Source organism: Schistocerca piceifrons, chromosome 3, assembly GCF_021461385.2.
Source record: "Schistocerca piceifrons isolate TAMUIC-IGC-003096 chromosome 3, iqSchPice1.1, whole genome shotgun sequence".
NCBI classification, from domain to species: Eukaryota; Metazoa; Arthropoda; class Insecta; order Orthoptera; family Acrididae; genus Schistocerca; species Schistocerca piceifrons.
The window spans coordinates 261,294,149-261,315,296 of NC_060140.1; the positions used below are offsets into that span (position 1 = coordinate 261,294,149).

At 42.1% G+C, this 21,148-nt stretch overlaps 1 protein-coding gene across 2 annotated transcripts in view; it reads left to right on the forward strand.

Moving 5' to 3' along the window:
* The window catches only part of LOC124789539 (bifunctional coenzyme A synthase), a 148,509-nt gene that overhangs the window by 46,159 nt on the left and 81,202 nt on the right, over window positions 1-21,148 (forward strand). For both annotated transcript variants that reach the window (XM_047256935.1, XM_047256934.1), the window contains exon 3: window positions 14,450-14,653. In XM_047256935.1, the coding sequence (XP_047112891.1) occupies window positions 14,450-14,653 (204 nt within the window). The remainder of the gene's footprint in view (window positions 1-14,449; window positions 14,654-21,148) is intronic.

A 21,148-nucleotide genomic window follows, 5' to 3' on the forward strand; every position in this document is an offset into this window, starting at 1 on the left:
ACAGCTGAGCTCTTTGCCCTCTACCAGGCTGTTCTTTACATCTGCCGCCACCGACATTCTGCTTATGTCATCTGCTCAGATTCCCTGAGCGCCATCCAGAGCCTCAGTGATCCGTACCCGGTTCACCCTTTCGTACACCGGATCCAACGCTCTCTTCAGCAGCTGGTGGACGTCGGTTCTCCAGTTAGCTTTATGTGGGTTCCTGGCCATGTCGGAATCCCTGGGAACGAAGCTGCAGATGCCGCGGCCAAGGCTGCGGTCCTCCAGCCTCGGACAGCTTCTTGTTGTGTCCCTTCGTCCGATTTTAGCAGGGTCATATGTCGGCGCATCTTATCGCTGTGGCATGCCGATTGGGCTGCACTTACCGACAACAAGCTTCGGGCCTTAAAACCTCTTCCCGTGGCTTGGACGTCCTCCTCACGCCCTTCTCGGCGGGAGGAGGTCGTTTTAGCCCGGTTAAGAATTGGACACTGCCGGTTCAGCCATCGCCATCTGCTGACGGCTGCGCCAGCGCCTTTCTGCCCATGTGGGCACTTGCTGACGGTTAGACACATTTTAATGTCCTGTCCAGATCTTAACACACTGCGCCTCGATCTTACCCTGCCAAATACTTTCGATGCCATTTTAGCGGATGACCCACGAGCAGCTGCTCGTGTTCTTCGTTTTATCAATTTGACAAACCTCGCGAAGGACATTTGATGATGCTGTTTTTTAATCCTATGCCTGTCAGTCTGTCTTTTATCGTGTTTTCCCTTTTAGTTGTTGTGGTCAACTTGTGCCTCGCGGTGCATTCTTAGAGTAGTCAGGGCGCTAATGACCATTGAAGTTGTGCGCCCTAAAACCACCAAAAAAAAAAAAAAAAAAAAAAAAAAGCTCCTGACCAATGTTAGCCTCACCATCCCTTAGGCTTGACTGCCCAGGATTCTCTTTTTGCCTTGGAACAATGTGGATGCTCGGCAGTCTTTGTCTGGACCTCAGGTCACGTTGAGATCCTGGAGAGTGAACTCTCATTCACTGACAGGCTGACCATATTGACTACCAGCAGCAAGCTGTCTTGAGATTGGCATTCCAGAATTAGACCTTTGACCAGTATTATGCTGTCAAGTTCTAAGTATTTGGAATATGGAATGGTGTACTCTGAGTCTTCCCAACCAACTATGAGCAATAAAGGGGACCTAGAGTTTGTTGAGGTCCTCCGTTTGGGCCTCTTGCAAGGACTCCATCATCCTTTACTGCCTCTGCATCAGCCATATTCAGCTGGTCATGGTCATTTCCTCCATCGTGAGGATCCACCCCATTGTCGTGGTGCATGTTTGACAGTGGCTCACATTTTGCTGGACTGTTCCAACATAGCAGCCCTGCAGCAGACTCTTAATCTACCCCTGGTATTAGCGGACAAAGCCTCACCAGCTGACCTGATTTTATGGTTTATTTATGAAGGGGTTTTTTTACCACCATCTCTAAGGGAGAGTGCCTCAACCTTGTCAGCCCATTTAGAGGTTGGCAGGACACCCTGTTGCCTCCTCTGCCCCAAACGGGCAATGGCTGTCTGGGCTTGGTGGTCCACCCCAGCCCTTGTCCTACCCACTCTTTTGCTCTTCTTCTCCCTTCTTGCATGTTCTGTTTGAGTTAGTGATCTTCCTCCGTTTTCCTGTGCTTCTCTCGCTGTGTTGTCGCTACTCGTTTCTGGGTGGAGTTTCTCTGATAAATGGCAGAGGCTATGTTCCTCATCGTACTGTCTACCTTTAGGGGCCTCTGGTTGCTCCCTGTATGGGGCACCTTGCCTACCTTTCTTACTTTACCAACTTGTCTTATTCCTTTCTTCAAGCTTTGTTGACCTCCAGTAGACCATGGGGCTCTTTTCCTGGCATTTCACACACTAGGCCATTCTTTGATGTATACTTTTGTTGACCTGCCTGATCCAGGTAAGAGGGACTCATGACCTTGTAATTTAGCCCCGTAATCATTAAACCAATCAACCACTTCATCGAAATTAGGCAGGATCTTAAGAAAGTGTTACGTCAAAGTAATCGTCTGTACAATATGAAGACTTCTGCGCTTTTCAAGTTGGCAAAAGACAATCTGTGATTGTGATGTGCTGGATCTACAGAATCATTGCTAGTGTGGCAAAGCCTACATTGGTCAGACAGCGCGCACAGTGTGTGAAAGATGCATTGAACATGATTCCTGCACTTGCGTCTCCCAGCCCAGCAAGTTAGCTGCAGTTGAGAATTGTATCACCCAGGGTAGTCCGTGAATTATTCTGCCACAGAAATCTTGCCCTCGACAAGATTCTTCTTGGTTTCAATTATAAGGGAATTGGTAGATGGAAGATCTTAGTAATCATGATGGTGGCTTTCGGTGAAGGTACGAGCATATGTAATAAGTTCACAGATACTTGAGCAGCTCGAAGACTTCTTAAGTGATAGAATCCAGTACATTGTCCTCAACAGCGAGTGTTCATCAGGGACAAGATTATCGTCGAGAGTGCCCTAGGGAAGTGTCATAGGACCACTATTGTTCACTATGTACATTAATGATTTGGTGAACAGGGTGGACAGCAATCTGCATTGGTGTATGGTAAGGTGTCAAAGTTGAGTGACTGTAAGATGATACAAGATGACTTAGACCAAATTTTTAGTTGGTGTGATGAATGGCAGCTAGCTCTAATTTGAAAAATGTAAGTTAATGCAGATGAGAAGGAAGAACAAACCTGTAATGCTAGGATACAGTGTTAATAGTGTCCTGGTTGTCACAGTCAGGTCATTTAAATATCTAGGCATAACGTTTGAAAGCGATATGAAATGGGATGAGCATGTGAGAACTGAGGTAGGGAAGGCAAATGGTTGACCTCAGTTTATTGGGAGAATTTTAGGAAAGGGTGGTTCACCTGTAAGGGAGACCACATCTAGGATGCTGATTCGACCTGTTCTTGAGTACTGCTCGAGTGCTTGGGACCCGTACCAGGTCAGATTAAAGGAAGGCATCAAAGCAGTTGAGAGTCGGGCTTTAAGATTGGTTTTCGGTAGGTTCGAACAACGTGTAAGTGCTACGGAGATGCTTTGGGAACTCGAATGGGAATCCCTGGAGGGAAGGTGATGTTCTTTTTTGAGAAACACTGTTGAGAAAATTTAGAGAATCGGCATTTGAAGCTGACAAATGAATCTACTGCTACCATCATACATTTCACGCAAGGACCATGAGGATAAGTTACAAGAAATTAGGAATCATATGCAGGCATATAGATAGTCATTTTTTCCTCTCTTTATTTGCGAGTGGAACAGGAAAGGAAATGACTAGTGGTGGTACAGGATATGCTCTGCCACGCAACTCACAGTGGCTTGTGGAGTATCGATACAGATGTAGAACTAGATGACTTGGGACCTGATGGTTTCTTTGATTTCTTCAGAAAGAAAACATTTTATGACTGAAGATATATTTGTGACAGTTAATAAAATTAATTTTGACATCTGAATTTTAACACTGCATGTAGTATCACCATTATGCATGTACCTGCTTGCCATAGATAAGAAATATTTTAAGAAGGCAAAAAACTCAACAGAGGTCATTCATTTAGTGGCTGCCCTTGTGTACGCATCCCATGCCAATTTTTTTGTATAAATTTAGTGATATGAACTAGCATTCTCCAGTGCACTCACTTGAAGATGGCTGAATGGTTGTCATCTTATACATCTTGGGAAGAAGTCAATGTAATCTGGTTGCAGTCCTGAAATTTACAATTAGTCAAATTTAGCTCAGTCACAGTTTTAATAATTTATGTGCACAATGGGAATTACAGGTAATATTTACACACATTAAGAGATGAAGGTATTTTGTTTCAGTTCTTTATCAGAAGTCTTGAACTAGCTTTTATATTGGGTTTTATTTTGGTGGACAGATTTTTTGGGAAAAAATTATCCTGCATTTTCTTTTAGAGCCTGCCAATATTATTCTAGAAATATATCTCAAATATTTAATTAATTGCAATTGTATGCATTTCTACAGATTGGTTATACTGGGTTTTCGCATTTTATATTTCTTATATTTTTGAATAGCAATATTTTCTAAGCTGAAAAATTTTGAATGAGGTTGAAGTGCTCTTTTTACAGTGGAAAGTTACTGCTTTAAAAGAACCTGTGTCAATCCTGTAAATGGGTGTATAGGCTCCGGAAAAAACCCGAGAATTTTTTTATCTGGGAGAAAATAAGGAGAAACATGTAAATTTTCTAGAATTCCGGGTTAGTTAAATTTTTGACTGGTAAGAACTGATAAAAAGCGAAATGTGTAAAATAGGACGAAGACTATGGAATACTTAATAACAGCAAACTGCTTTTGATGAGCGTAATGTCACAGCTGTTTACATTAAGTTCGTTTTGAGCAGTTGCCAGCGGGCTCATGCACATGTGCAGTTGAGTCACATATGAGCAATGCCTTCTCTCACTTCTGGCTACTTGGAAGTGTGGCTGCAGCAGTAGCAAGAACCACAGAAAAACTTTTCTGGAGCACCCAAGCTGCCAGATTCGTGCAAAGGCAGAGTGGTCTGGGTTTTAGTGGGGAGAGGGGGATAGTGCTGTTTCCTGATGTCCAATTTCATCTTTGTTTACAGTTCACACGTCAAATGAAAACAAAATGTATTTCTGTGGCAGGAGCTATTGAGTGAATTAAAATATATTCACATACTTACAGAAGACTGTTATTAGTCTCAGTTTTCTGATTTTATTTTATTTCCACGGTTTTGGCAGTCAAGCATTAATCGCTGTGTGCAACAATGAAGTTATTTTTGTCCATTTGCTAAATAAATGTGGCTTTTGTTAATCTTTTCTGCAGATGCAGTCAATTTATAAGAAACAAAGTGTTACATTCCACACTATTGGCTAATTTCAACTGTTCACTGAATTTCAAGTGCACATTTTCATCTTCTGGCATGTACAGCATTATGTCATTATAAAGAATCAAACATGAGACACTACAGTACTAGTACTACAAGAAAATTTGCATCCCAAAAAGCGCACTGAAAAGCTTAATATCAGGCTGGGGCCTACTTCACTGTGAATCTGGACATATGAATGTGTCCTTTAAGTCAAATTATGCATTTTAGTATGGTTTATGAAATTCCTATGCTGTTAAAGTATCCTCTGATATCTTTTTTCCCTTCATGTAAGATTCTGTTTGCTATATGTGTACGAACATACGGGCTTCTTACATCATCATAGGTGCCCTCGTGCTGTAACACCTGTTTTCTGGTAGCTGCTGAAACAAACCCATGTCTAAGATGTCGTGGGAAAAATATTGCGAATGGTTCTTAGAAAAGCATTATTTTCAAAGAAAATTTTCTTTTTCACAATATGAACTATGTTACATGTGAGAATGTGCAATGAATTTCTGAAATCACAGAGCATTTGACTCTCATTTAAAACTTAAAACATTCAAGACCAGCCACTTAGCATAATTTTGAACCCAGAAGACCAGACATTAATGCCATTGTTTAAAATTTTACTGGCACATGTGTGTGATTTATCTTAAAGTGTAACACACACTAAAAAGACCAATGTTACATGTGGAAGCTTAGCTTTTCTTGCAGCTATACTACATACATTAATTTAAGCCATTAACTATTCCTATTTGTGCATTCACACTACTTAAGTGATGTTGCTATTGGCTGACATCTCCCCACCCCTGCAGGTCCTTAGGTTAAAATAGGCCCGAGGTATTCCTGCCTGTCGTACAAGGCAACTAAAAGGAGTTTCACACGTTTTGGTCTTTATGTGATGGTCCCCTGTAGGCTTTGACCTCTGTTTTTCAAAATTTTCCCGAAAAGTGACCCAGTTGGGGAAGGGCGTCTTACATGGTGCATTGAGATCTTTAGCCCACTTTCTCGTCATTTGCGTTGCAGTCATGCTCATTCTCCATCCCTTGGGTGAGGACACCTTCCTGGGTACGTTTTCTACCATGCACTATATGCAGTGTCACTTTCTGTGCCGACGATGACCATGGACTTCTTTGCACCTCATATCCAGCACGGAAATCAGTTTCTTGCAGTGGAGCCACCATGTACCCTGTTGGTTGTAGCCCCCTGACAACACAGGGATCGCTCTACTGATGCCTGCATCATTTACTCCACACGTATGCAGAGGGGTAGATGCCCATCGCCCTGGGGCATCGGGACTCCCGGCAATGGCCATCCTGCCAGGTGGCCTTTGCTGTGGCTGGGTGACGCCTGTGGGGAGGTCCCCTGGTTGGAGTGGGTGGCATCAGGGCGGATGACACACGATGTAGCGTAGTCTTATCATCTCTTGCTGGTGGTGAAACACCAGCAGTCTCTAAGCGACCACGAGCTCAATTAAACGCACAGAAGTACGACCCCAAATCGTTCCCCTCCCTGGCCCCACCATGGGAGGAACGTCAGGCTAAGGATGGCAGTGTATCTTATTCACCCCCAGTACCTTGTATGTTCGAGAGCTGATGGGGAATCTTTCATGACGATGAAGCCTCAGTTCTTTGTTGAGCATTTAGAGGACAAGTTTGGGGACATGGAGGGCTTGTACAAAATGAGATCTGGGTCAGTCTCGATCAAAACAGCATCCTCTGCCCAGTCACTGGACTTACTCACTTGTGACAAGCTGGGGGATGTTTCTGTAACCATTACGCCCCATAAGAGCTTAAATATGGTCCAGGGTATCATATTTCACAAGAGACCTTCTTTTGCAGTCCAACGATGAGCTACGTGCCAATTTAGAGCGGCGAGGTGTACACTTCGTTCTCCCATCTATCGACTGGAGAGCACATGACGACCTGTGTGGTAGTGACCATTTCCCCATCTTCCTGTCACTGCCCCACCGTCAGGCACACGGGCGCCTGCCCAGATGGGATTTGAACAAGGCCACCACTGAATCTCCCCCACACGGTAACATCAATGTGATTTTTGAGCAGGTAACTAGCACAATTGTTTCTGTGGCAGAAAATGTGATCCCTTGCCTTCCAGGGTGCTCGAGGTGTAAGGCAGTCCCCTGGTGATCGCCGGAAGTCGCTGAAGCAATTGACAAGCGTCGACGAGCTCTACAGCAGCATAAGCAGCACCCTTCCCTGGAGCACCTCATAGCCTTTAAATGGCTTCATGCCCGTGTTCGCTACCTTATCAAACAACGGAAGGAGGAGTGTTGGGAGAGATATGTCCCCACCATTGGGTGCCATACGTCACCTTCCCAAGTCTGGGCAAAGATCAAACATCTTTTCAGGTACCAAGCCCCAACAGCTGTTCCCAGTGTTATGGCCACACACTGTCAGGTGGCTTGCAGAGTATGGCTGTAGATGTAGATGTTATATACCAAAGCAAACGCCAATGCTGAGCACTTTGCGCGAGTCTCTGCATCAGAGAATTACCACCCAGCCTTTCCCACACTCAAACAGTGGCTGGAAGGGAAAGTCCTCTCATTCACTACATGCTGCAGTGAATCCTATAATGCCCCATTTACAGAGTCGGAGCTCCTCAGTGCCCTTGCACATTGCCCCAACACAGATCCTGGGCCTGATCGCATCCACAGGCAGATGATTAAACATCTCTCATCTGACTACAAGCGACATCTTCTCATCATCTTCAACCGGATCTGGTGCAATAGTGTCTTTCCATCGCAGTGGCGGGAGAGCACCATCATCCTGGTGCTCAAACCTGGTAAAAACCCGCTTGATGTGGATAGCTATTGGCCCATCAGCCTCACCAATGTTGTTTGCAAGCTGCTAGAACGTATGGTATGTCAGCGGTTGGGTTGGGTTCTGGACTCACGTGGCTTGCTGGCTCCATGTCAGGGTGGCTTCCACCAGGGTGGCTCTACCACTGATAATCTTGTGTCCATCAAGACTGCCATCCGAACAGCCTTTTCCAGACATCAACACCTGATTGCCATCTTTTTTGACTTACGTAAAGCATACGACACGACTTGGTGACATCATATCCTTGCCACATTGTATGAGTGTGGTCTCTGGGGACCACTCTCGATTTTTATGCAAAACTTCCTGTCGCTCCATACTTTCCATGTCCACATTGATGACTTCCATAGTTCCATCCATATCCAGGAGAATGGAGTCCCGCAGTGCTCTGTATTGAGGGTCTCTCTATTTTTAGTGGCCATTAACGGTGTAGCAGCAGCTGTCGGGCCCATCGTCTCACCTTCTCTGTATGCAGACGATTTCTGCATTTCGTACTGCTGCCGCAGTACTGTTGTTGCTGAGTGGCGCCTCCAGGGAGCCATCCACAAGGCGCAGTCATGGGCTCTAGCCCACGGCTTCCAGGTTTCAGCCACAAAGTTGTATGTCATGCACTTCTGTCGGCGTCATACTGTTCATCCGGAACCCGCACTTTACCTAAATGACGATCCACTCACTGTACTGGGGACATATAAATTCCTAGGACTGGTTTTCAGCGCTCGTTTGACTTGTCTGCCTCATCTTCGTCAGCTTAAGCAGAAGTGCTGGCTGCACCTCAATGCCCTCTGCTGCCTGAGCAACATCAGTTGGGTTGCAGATCACTGTACGCTGGTGCAGCTCTACAGAGCCCTTGTCCAATCCTGAATTGACTATGGGAGTGTGGATTATGGTTTGGCAGTGTCTTCAGCATTGCATTTACTCGACCCTGTGCACCACTGTGGGGCTCAATTAGCGACAGGAGCTTTTAGGCCGAGTCCGTTGACTGGGGTACTGGTGGAGGCTGGTGTCCCTCCACTGCAGATCAGACGTGCGCAACTGCTAGTCAGTTACACAGCACACATTCATGCGAATTACGCCGCAGCAGTCAAACTCTCGCATCGGCAGCCCAGATCAGAGCTAACAATTGCGGTTCGCATGCGGTCCCTTCTCTCCGAACTGGAGGCCTTCCCTTTACCACCTCTAGTTGCTGTCCGTTCACGTATGCCTCCGTGGTGTACGCCTTGGCCGCAGCTTCGTCTGGAGCTTTTGCATGGCCGTAAGGACTCCGTTAACCCCGCCACTCTCTGCTGTCACTTCCTCTCGATTCTTGACGTGTTCTGGGGCTCTGAAGTGGTTTGCACCGATGGCTCAATGGCTGATGGTCACGTAGGCTTCGCATATGTTCATGGAGGACATATTGAGCAGCACTCCTTGCCAGTTGGCTGCGGTGTTTTCACTGCAGAGCTGGCGACCATATCTCGTGCTCTTGAGTACATCCACTCATGCCCTGGTGAGTCATTTCTCCTGACTCATTGAGTAGCCTATAAGCTATCGACCAGTGTTACCCTCGCCATCCTCTGGTAGCATCCATTCAGGAATCCATCTATGCCCTGGAACAGTCCCGCCGTTCCGTGGTGTTTGTGTGGACCCCAGGACACGTCGGAATCCCCAGCAATGAACTCGCCGACAGGCTGGCCAAACAGGTGACGCGGAAACCGCTTCTGGAGATAGGCATCTCCAAAGCTGACCTGTGTTCTGTCTTACACCACAGGGTTTTCCGGCTTTGGGAGGTGGATTGGCATAACAGCACACATAACAAACTGTGTGTCATTAAGGAGATTATGAATGTGTGGAAGTCTTCCATTCAGGCCTCTCGAAGCGAATCAGTTGTCCTTCGCCGGCTCCGCATTGGCAGTACGTGGCTAACACATGGTTATCTACTCCGTCACAAGGGCCCACCTCAATGTTGCTGTGGCTTCCCAATGACAGTCGTCCACCTCTTGTTGGACTGCCCACTTTTAGCCGCTCTGCGGCAGACTTTTTAACTTTCCCATCACCCTGCCTTTGGTGTCGGGCAGCAGCTTTACTTTTACGTTTTAGCTGTGAGAGTGGGTTTTATACTTCTATGTAGGTTTTAGCACATGTCCTTTGTCCCTCTGTGTCCTCCACCCTAGTGCTTTTAGTGTGGAGGTTTTAATGTGTTGCAGAGTGGCTGGCTTTCCCATTTTATTCTCGTGATTGGCCAGCCACTGTAATCTGCTTTCATGTTTTACTCTCTTCTGTTTCTAGCGTCTCTCTGTTGTTTTCTTGTCCTCTTTTGTTCCTTTTAGTGTTTTTTGCCTTCCCTTCGTTCTTGTGGCTTTTCCTTTTGGCATTATTTTATTAATAACAAGGGACTGATGAACTCGTAGTTTGGTCCCTTCTCTCTCCTTTAAACCAACCAATCAACCATTGGCTGACATCATCATATGTCCTATGCTCTGAATATCTGCTGTAATTGACTGACAAGATCACGTGACATGAGCTATGATTGGCTTACAATAGTGCATTGCAATTTCTGTTTCAGTGCTTTGGAAACTAACGAGCTGTGTGGAATTCGAATTTTGGCTTACAGTAGTGCATTGCAATCTGTTTCAATGCTTGGGAAACTAAGATGCTGCATTTGGCGGAATTTAAATTTATACTTATGTAATACCAAAATATGCAGTATTTTGTAATGCAAAAATACGCAGTGTTTCGTAAGGTGAAAATACGCAGCGTACATGTTGCTGCACATCAGAGGTCTTTCCAAAACATGTTTCTTTATCCCTTGCCAAATTTTGTTTTCTGAAGTGCCGGGAAGTTCTCACTGCTGTATAAAACCTTCACCATTCAAAGGATTGATTTTTTACAGTTCTGAGGGAAAGCACTCTGCCGCTTATAACGGAAAAAGTGTATTTTCACCTTGGAAGATGTGTGTTTTCATGGGGGGGGGGGGGGGGGGGGGTGCCTTTTTAACTGGGAGATCTGAGAAATTTTTTTTGTTGTCTGTGTATACACCCTGTGTAACCAAAAGTTAAAGAAAGATCAAATTTCGTGTACTCTTTTGATATATATATATTAGATGTTAAACATTGCATTCTACTGAGACTGTTTGTTTTATAGTACTCAGCAAAATATACATTCCCATCTAAACTATGAGAATCAGAAAAATATAGCTTGTTAAATGATTTCTACTACTGTTTATAGATTTGATAAGAACAAGAGAAAACTACTGCAGCTACACTAGGATGAGGGGTTGTGTCATATGGAATGGATAGTGGAAGAAAATAGAGGTGGGATGAGAAAGAGGCTTGGGAAGAGTGAGTGGCAGCTGGGAGGGTAAGGCAGCAGGTGCCTGGGACAAGAATGTGACATGGGTACTGGCACCGATGAGTACTTGCAATCCATTATGGTGATGGTGTTGGAGAAGTCAATAGGGAGGGGGAGACAGAACAGAGGAATGAGGGACTGTGAGGAAAAGGGTGCGAGTGCAAGATGGGTGAATCTGTGTCATGGGGGAGGTTGGAAGTGGTGTGAGGCAGGGGGCTGGAGGAATTTTGAGACCAGGAGTATTAAGAGAATGAAGGTTGTGTTGTAACAGAGTGCCATGAAGCGTAAAGTTACATAGGGACAGTTAGTATGTAGTGCTTGTGATATTTTCATCTCAGTGCATCCTACATCTACAGCTACATCTTCAAGACTACTCTGCAGTTCTCAGTTAAGTGCCCGGCAGTGTTCAACAAACCACCTTTGGGTAATTTCTCTAGCGTTCCACTCTTGACAGTAGCATTGGGAAAAAATGAACCCTTAAAACTTTCTGCATGCACTCAGATTTCTCTTATTTTATTATGATCCTTATTTCTCCCTGGGTAGGTTGGTACCAATAAAATAATTTCACATTCAGAGGAGGAAACTAGTGATCGAAATTTTGAGAAAATATCTCGCCAAATGAGAAGCTCCTTCGTTTTAATGATTGATACCCCATTTTACTTATCATATCTGTGACACTCTCTCCTTTGTTGTTGTTGTTGTTGTTGTTGTTGTCTTCAGTCCAAAGACTGGTTTGATGCAGCTCTCCATGCTACTCCATCATGTGCAAGCCTCTTCATCTCCAAATAACTACTACACCCTACATCCTTCTCAATCTGCTTAGTATATTCATCTCTTGGTCTCCCTCTACGATTTGTATCCTCCAACCTTCCCTCCATTACTGAATTGGTGATCCCTTGATGCCTCAGAATGTGTCCTATCTAGTCAGGTTGTGCCACAAATTCCTCTTTTCTCTGATTCTATTCACTATCTCCTTATTAGTTAATGATCTACCCACCTGATCTTCAGCATTCTTCTGTAGCACCACGTTTCAAAAGCTTCTATTCTCTCCTTGTCTAAACTATTCATCGTCCATGTTTCACTTCCATACATGACTACGCTCCATACAAATACTTCGGAATGGACTTCCTGACGACACTTAAATCTATACTCAATGTTAACAAATTTCTCTTCTTCAGAAACAATTTCCTTGCTATAGCCAGTCTACATTTTATATCCTCCCTACTTTGACCATCATCAGTTATTTTGTGTCCCAGATAGCAACACTCATCTAATACTTTAAGTGACTCATTGCCTAATCTAATTCCCTCAGCACCACCTGCTTTAACTCGACTACACCCCCATTATCCTCACTTTGCTTTTGATGATGTTCATCTCATATCCTCCTTTCAAGACACTGTCCATTCCATTCAATTGCGCTTCCAAGTCCTTTGCTGTCTCTGATGGAATTACAGTGTTGTTAACAAACCTCAAAGTTTTTATTTCTTCTCCATGGATTTTAATTCCTACTCCAAATTTTCCTTTTGTTTCCTTTACTGCTTCCATAATATACAGCTTGTGCAACCCTGTCTCACTCCCTTCTCAATCACTGCTTCCCTTTTGTGCACCTCGACTCTTAACTGCCATCTGGTTTCTATACAAGTTGTAAATAGCCTTTCACTCCCTGTATTTTACCCCTGAAACCTTCAGAATTTGAAAGAGAGTATTACAGTCAACATTGTCAAAGGCTTTCTCGAAGTCCACAAATGTTAGAAATATAGGTTAACTATTTTTTAAGATAAGTTTTTTGGGTCAGAATTGCCTTGCATGTTCCAACATTTCTGTGGTATCCATACTGATCTTCCTCGAGGTCAGCTTCTATCAACTTCTTCATTTGTCTGTAAAGAATTTGTGTTGATATTTTTCAGCTGTGACTTATTAAAACGATAGTTTGGTGATTTTCACACCTGTCAACACCTGCTTTCTTTGGGATTGGAATTATTATATTCTTCTTAACATCTGAGGGTGTTTTGCCTGTCTCATACATTTTGCTCACCAAATGGAAGAGTTTTTGCATGGCTGGCTCACCCAAGGCTATCAGTAGTTCTAACGAAATGTTGTCTACTCCCAGGGCTTTGTTTCGACTTAGGTCTTTCAATACTCCGTCACATTCTTGACGCAGTATCATATCTTCCATTTCATCTTCATCTACGTCCTCTTCCATTTACATAATATTGCCCCCTCTCCCTTATTTCATGATAATACAAAATGAGTTGCCATTCTTAGGACTTTATCACTATCCATCAGTTGTGTCTGGTAAGAACACCATGCTGCACAACACTACTCTAGCAGAGGACAGAGTAATGTAATGTAGGTAGTCTTGTTAGTAGATCTGTTGCATCTTAAGTGTTTTGCCAGTTAAACACAATCTTTGGTGTGCCTTCCATGCAACATTATTTGACCATTGGGATTTAATTTGTTCGTAAATGTAATTCCTAGATATTTAGTTATCTTGACAGATGTGTTATCATGTAACTGAACTGAAAACTGAGATTTCTTTTAACACTCTTGTGAATGACCTAACAATTTTCCATATTTTGAGGCAGCTGCTACCTTCCACACCATACAGATATCATGTCTAAATCATTCTGCAATTATTTTTGATCTTCTGAATCTCCTCCCCCCCCCCCTTTTTTTTCTTTCTTTCTTACTTACCCTTTTTGGCTGAAGGACTGCTCTGAGATTTCCCCCTGATCTCTGCTGAGTTTTAAGTAACTTATTTTAACAGTTAAATAATGAAGTAAGTTATCAAGTCACATATGCCACTCACATTATCAAGGTTGCTTGACACTTGTATGGGAGTTGTCATACAGATTTAATTAGTAGAAAAATACTTCATAATGAGTTCTTTGTTGTTTGAAGGTCAACATCTACAGTCATGGTACACATTGAAATCCTCACACTGTAGTGCCATAGCATAACACGAGAGGAAGCAAAATAAAATGGCAGTACCCATCCCAATTTTATCAGAGTGCTGTGCCATTTTCTTTTGGCTCCTCCGACAATTTGTACCAGTACTGTGATGTGAGAATATCAATGTGCACTAGGACTGCAGACATATACTTGTAAACAAATAATAAAATAATTATGTAGCTTTTTTTTTTTTTTTTTAAAGATGATAATTGAAACTTTGACTAGCACTCATACAATAGCTTTAGTTTACTATAATTATTTCTTGAATTTTTATATTAAAAGGTAACTCCAAGTGATTCAGATTATTAATATATCAGAATTACTTGTGATGGTTAAAGGGTAATAATTAATAATTTAATTTGATTAATAAAACCCGAAGTGAAGTGTTTCAGTAGTAAAAAGGCACACATTAGGAAATATAGACAAAAGTATCAGAAAAAATATTTACTGGTATTATTTCTTGCAGATGATCGTTGTTAGTGCAGAAACTTACAAAGGTGGCTTAAAAGTCAATGATTTACGAAGAGAGAATGGATTATCACAATTAGACATACACACAGTTGAACTATTGGAACCATTGTGTGGAGTAAGCCATCCAGAAGAAGAGTTAAAAATAAGCTCAAGCAATGAAAGGATGAGACTTCTAGGGACACAGCTGAAACCACCTGAGGTTTGTAAATTTTTATTCTGCAGCGGTTTTAGATAATATCAGAAATTGTGGATAACTATCAGACTACAACAGCCTCAATCGTCAGGTGAACCAAAAATTTTTTGTTCCTTGTCACGTATCAGTTATATAACTTCTAGCAATGATTTGTTAATGTAAAAAATCCCAAGATCCACAGTGCTTCTTCCCTTTACCGCCTCTCTTCTCCGCTCACGCATGTAACCCTCTGTGGTGCGTCTCTCGACCACAGCTCTGTCTTGATCTCTCCATCAATTCAAAGGATTCAATCCGTCCTGAGGCCCTTCGCCACCAATTCTACTGTCTCCTCAGTTCATTCCAGGGTTCAGAAGTGATTTATACTGATGGCTCCATGGTTGCTGGTCACACTGGTCATGCTTACACCTATGCGAGACAAATGGAACTTAGTTCCTTGCCAGATGGCTTTAGTGTTTTTACTGCAGAATTGGTAGCCATCGTGTGTGCACTGGACCCTGTCCACTTCTGCTCAAGACTGTCCTTCACTATCTGTAATGACTCCTTGAGCAGTTTGCACGCTATCGGCCAGTGCTTCCCTCGCTACCCGTTCGTGTCATGAGCTATCCAGGACTCCCTTTCTCTCCTTGATTAACGTGGATGCTCTGTGCTTTTCATTAGGACCCCAGGCCATGTTGGGATCCCTGGCAATGAACTCGCTGATCGACTGGCTAAATTGGCTACTAATGAGCCATCTCTTGCTATTGGCATTCTGGAAATAGACCTTCACTCGGCATTACGTCGTTGGGTTTTGGGACTTTTGGAATGCAGAATGGCACACTCTTTCTTCGCCAAACAAGCTCAGGGTGATAAAAGATTCTACAACTACATAGCAGTCCTCCTTATGGGCCTCTCATAAAGACTCTGTCGTGTTGTGCCGGCTCCGCTTCAGCCATACTTGGCTGGCTCACAGTTATCTCCTCTGTCATGAGGACCCCCTTCTCTGTCGTTGTGGATCAATGTTGACTATCTCCTCTGTCATGAGGACCCCCTTCTCTGTCGTTGTGGATCAATGTTGACTGTGGTTCACATCTTATCATTTCAGATGAGAATAACTTGAGGTTGTACCGAATTTTCTCATCTGAAATAGGTAGAAATAGGTCATTATTAACCAACATGCTTCTTAGACTGTATTACACAACCAAATACAGCATATCACTTCCCTCTACATACTACAAATTATTTTCACCATGCTCATTGTGTTATATTTTCTTTTCCTTTGACATTTGCATTATATAAATTATATTCTCATCAACTAGGTAGTAACAAATTATGTGGAACCATTTTAACAATTGTTAAGCATTCAATTCGCTGTAACCTCAGAGAAATCTTCATATACATCATGTTCTTTATATATGATTAAAATAAGTATTAACAACTGCATACCAATAAGATTGTAATAATGAGAAGTCTTTGCTATTAGATTCAGAAGCATCCAACCCACCTTACATTTCAAGGCGGACTTTTAGCTTTCCTGACTCGCTACCCCTGGTGTTAGCTTGACAGTGCCTCAGCGGCTGATCTACTTTTACCATTTCTTGGTGATGGGGGTTTTTATCACTTTATTTAAGTATGAGACCTTCATCCTTGTCGATGGGTGGAGAGGATGGCAGGCAGTCATGATCCCCCCTTTGCCCCGATTGGACTAGCATCGACTGGGCTTGGTGGTTCATCCCCGCCCTCTGTCTTACCACTCCTTTCTTTATGGGCTTTTTGGGGTCTGTTTTATCTTGAGTGTGTATCTTGTCTACCTGTGGTTTTTCCTTCATGTCCTTGTTATTAGTCACTTTCTTTCCCTCCTCTCTTCTTGCGCCTTCTTCCTTCCTTCTCTGTCAATAATTTGTAATTTTATGGCCATTGTAGTTCCCTCTTATAGTGTGAGGTTTTATCGGTTTTAGTTATTCCAAGGTCAGAAGGACTGATGACCACATAGTTTGGTCCCTTTCTCCAATCCAATTTCCATGCCAGTGCTTCAGAGTCCATATCAAACGAGAGGTCCTCCCACAAATAGGTAGATAAGTTAGTTTGTAAGATTAGAGGAAATTATAGGCTTACCTGCTCAGGAGTAGTTAAAAAATATACACCATATCACGACAAACAAATACTGATACAATCAGTGAAAGATTATCAACAGTAAAATATTAAAATCTGGAATTTCACATTGGAACTAACTGGTGGCACACAAACACACACTCAGAAGTTGGCTTGGTGTAAATAAATGTGTGGAGTGCATGAATTTTTTACTTATCTGAATTTGTGAAACCTTCTACAGTGGCATGCCAAAGATGAATACTTCAACATCAGTTTATCACAGTAAAAATTACGAAAATAGTGGAGCACCAACAAAACAATTGGGGCGGCTAACAATGCAATGTCGTGCACAGTTCCAATGCTGGTTGGTACAGAGTTCTGGATAACTGAATAGGAAATTAAAATAGGGATAGAGAAATAAATGAGGGCAGGGAGCAGGAAATGAACTTATAAAATAACTATGTAGTATTCTTACACATTAAGGTCTACACAGCTTCGACCAGGTCTAGTACAATATTATAGTATTTGAAACAGCTGTTGGATTGGTGACAGCTTTATGACTTAAATTCATTTCAACAGAAAAGATCAGCAATTGTTAAAAATGGATGAAGTGTGAGAGCTTAAAAAGTTGTTGTTAAAGAGGGGGAGGGGAGTCAGCAGCATCGAAAGAACTGTCTAAAATAGAAAAAGAGTGATTTATGAAAACTATACAACACTAATATTAAGATGCAACAAAGTGAAAAGTTTTAAGTAATTCCTTACCACTGGAGTCCATCACCTGGACAACAATATTAAGTAAAGGTAAGTATTCCTTTATTGGCTTTAGTAATTAGACAGTACTCTACACATCACCAATTACCAAGTGATTCCATCCACAGTGGCCGTATTAAAAGTGATACTACAAAAAGAAAAACAGGTATCGACATTTCTGCATGTTTTTATAACCATTTCCTTGACTAAAATATCAACAATTACAAATGTGTACTCATAGTGTGTGCATATGTCTCAGTATTATAAATATAACGTTACAACTTTGTGTGTATGTTCACACAAATATGTGAATTGTAAATATGTATTAATATTAGAGAAGGAAAGTTGCTACACAGCATATAGTGGAGATGCTGAGTCGAAGTAGGCACAACAAAAAGACTCACATTGTTATAGCTTTCGGCCATTAAGGCCTTTGTCAACAAAACACACACACAAAAACAAAAATATGCGCACACGTCTGCAGTCTCGGGCAACTGAAATTGCACTGCAGTGTTGTTGTGCCTATGCCTCAGCATCCCCGCTATATGGTGAGTAGCAACTTTCCTTCTCTAATATTGTTGCATTCCATCCTGGATTTTCCATTGTTTGTAAATATATATTACGTATGTTTGGCAGTAAATTGGCAATTTGAGTTTCATGCTAGTGTGTACATACATTTGCTGTTCTTGTACCTTTCTTTTTTTAATGCAGGTAGCTGATATATTTGCATCCAGATGCACATGAAGGTTGGACACTTTGTGCAAATTCCTAATATATATGTGCATGTAGTGTGAGTAGATTCCTTTAATCGTTGTGATATTTGTCAGTGATGTGTTAATATACTCTTCTTTTGTGGCATCTCCTGAAAGTGACCATTGTGCGTAAAACCTGCTGATAGTATATGACGCATGATATATTGTTAGTGCAGCTGATAAAGGAACAGTGACGTCATATAAAAACAAATACTACTAAATTCAACCAGAGCCTTATGCACCTTGCAGATGAGCAACAGTGGACAGAAACCACACATCATAAGCAAATAGAAATTCAGCTTGAGAAGTCCCCAAGAGTCCTCATTTACCAGTCATTTTATGTGTACCCTTTTCTCTGCTGGACACTCAGTTCAGATTTTCAGTGTTTACTTCTTCGTGTATAAATAGTTGCACCAGTAATGACTAGTACTCCAGTAAACTGAATAGATTACACGTAGGACACAATACTGCCCACAAACACATTTTGCCCATAGACAGATGATTCCATGGTAACATTGAAAGTTTGGAAAATGATTGTTACACTTCCAAGAAAGACTAAATAGCTGCATCAAATATCTGTGGAAACAGGCTTCTGCAGTTTATAACTATGCTGCAGTTTATAACTATGAGATGAAGGCTTTCCAATCACATCACTACAAGCTTTAAACTTGACACTGAACATTTCCTAGTGATGATTTAGTATGATTTCTAAGTGAAATGTATTGCAAATCACAAACAAGGTGGGTACAATGCTTAAGGCTGTATACTTGCACTTGATAGGAGCATAGCTCAAACCCCTGACCAACCATCCATCTGAGTTACGTATTCCATTATTTCCCTAAATGATTAAGGTAACTTCTGGACTGGTTCCCTTGAGAGATACAGCTGATTACCTTTCCAATCCTTGCTCTGTCTGAGTTTTGCAATCCATCTAGAAACCCCACCCAACCTCATTTTGAAGCAGACACTGTTTGTTTTAATGAGTGTTTTGATGGTACTGAGAATGGCCACAAATGCAGATAAGGCAGTTCTGGCATTGACTTTGACACTGAAGAAGAGGAGGAGGAGGAGTTGTTGATCCAAGAAATGATTTAAAATGAGAGTGAAATATACTCGTGAAAACCTGCTGAAGGAAATGTTACACTCAGAACCCAATGATTACATCAACTTTGTGCAGATGGACAGTGAAACTTTTAATAACTTCTTTAAAATTACTTTTCCCTCACACTGAAAAAGAAGATAAAAGTACGCAAAAATTTGTTCTCTCCTACTTGGTCCTTGAATGACAGTTCGTTAAAATGGCACAGTGTTGAAACCTGTTGCCCGCATTATCTGTGGAAGAACTGGAGAACTTTGATACTGATTTTCTTCTCAACCTCTTCCTCCATAAAATATGGATGGGAAAGATGTGATACTGCTACCATTTTGGTAATTGCCAATAGTTTCCATAGTAGCAGAAACTCTAAATACTGTGAGATAAATTTTAGTGAAACTGTTTTTCACTAAACATATGTTGAGAAACATCGACGCATACATTGTCCACTATCTTTTCAAACTTTCCTTCAGTCAAACTTTTGCCGGCCGATGTGACTGAGCGGTTCTTGGCGCTTCAGTCTGGAACTGCGCTGCTGCTACGGTCGTAGGTTTGAATCCTGCCTTGGGCATGGATGTGTGTGATGTCCTTAGGTTAGTTAGGTTTAAGTAGTTCTAAGTCTACGGTACTGAAGACCTCAGATGTTAAGTCCCATAATGCTTAGAGCCATTTATTTCAATCAAACTTTCCTGCAAACATGTCAAAAATGGTCTATGATTGGCAGACACTTCAAACAGTATCGTACAGTCAAATGTTTGGCAAACATAGTAAAGTTTGACAGATTTTTTGATAGTGTACGAAGGCCTTGACAACTTCTTCATTGATGGGACATTGAACCCGTATCTTCTTTTCTTTCTCTTTTTCCTAACTGAACTTGTGCCTTTGCCTCTAATGACCATGTTGTCAATGGCACGTTGATCCATAAACGTCCTAGAGTACAAATCAGTTCTTTCTTATACTGCATGTGGCTTTTGTGAAATTAGCTTATTCCACTGGCAGTCTGCATTGTTGTTCATGAACTTCTCTCTCCAGTGAACCATGCAGTAAGACTTATTCCTTTGCAGTATCTATCTGTCTTATTACAATTTGCAATGTAATTTCAGTTGCCGGATATTTTTTAAAAACCATTCTCAAATTCACTCTGTGTAGACCTCAATGTGTATAATCTGTTCATCATAAGAATAAACCTGATGTAAACACTGCACTATGTATTCTTCCGCGTTTGCTGTAACCTCATTGGATTGCAGTTTCACATGGGACTGCAGCCAAGCTGTCTACAGTACTGTGTGTTTTGTGCTGTGCATTACATGCACTTTGATGGCAAAAATACGGGACAACAGTTTTACCGGCATTTAACTTGGACAGCACTGACCGGTCAGCTGGTGCAGCTAGCCTGCAGTGACGTGGCCAGCTGCAGCTCACACACAAAAAGAGATGAGCAGAGGAGCAATATAGCTTCAAATGTCATTTATTTTTTAAACAGAATGAAATAATACACTGCAAATCTCCCACAATACGCTTCTTAGACAACTAGACGAAAACTGCAACACATTATCATTTTTAGCTTACATACTGTTGTAATTAAAAACAATTCCTGACTTAATTTTTCTGCATAAGCCGTGTGTAATGTAAGAGAGTATTGAAGGATTTCACCGTATAGTTAAATATTGAAGCTACTGAAGGTGTTACTTACTGTCAGTCATCTGGTAATCTCTTAGCTCCTTCCTTATCCAAATCCAAGAAATACATTTTAGTTCTGGAAGTGTCACCTGCTACGTTGACAACAAGCCTATCACCTACAGAATCCACAAAGCCAACCAGGCGCAGCATTTTCTCTTC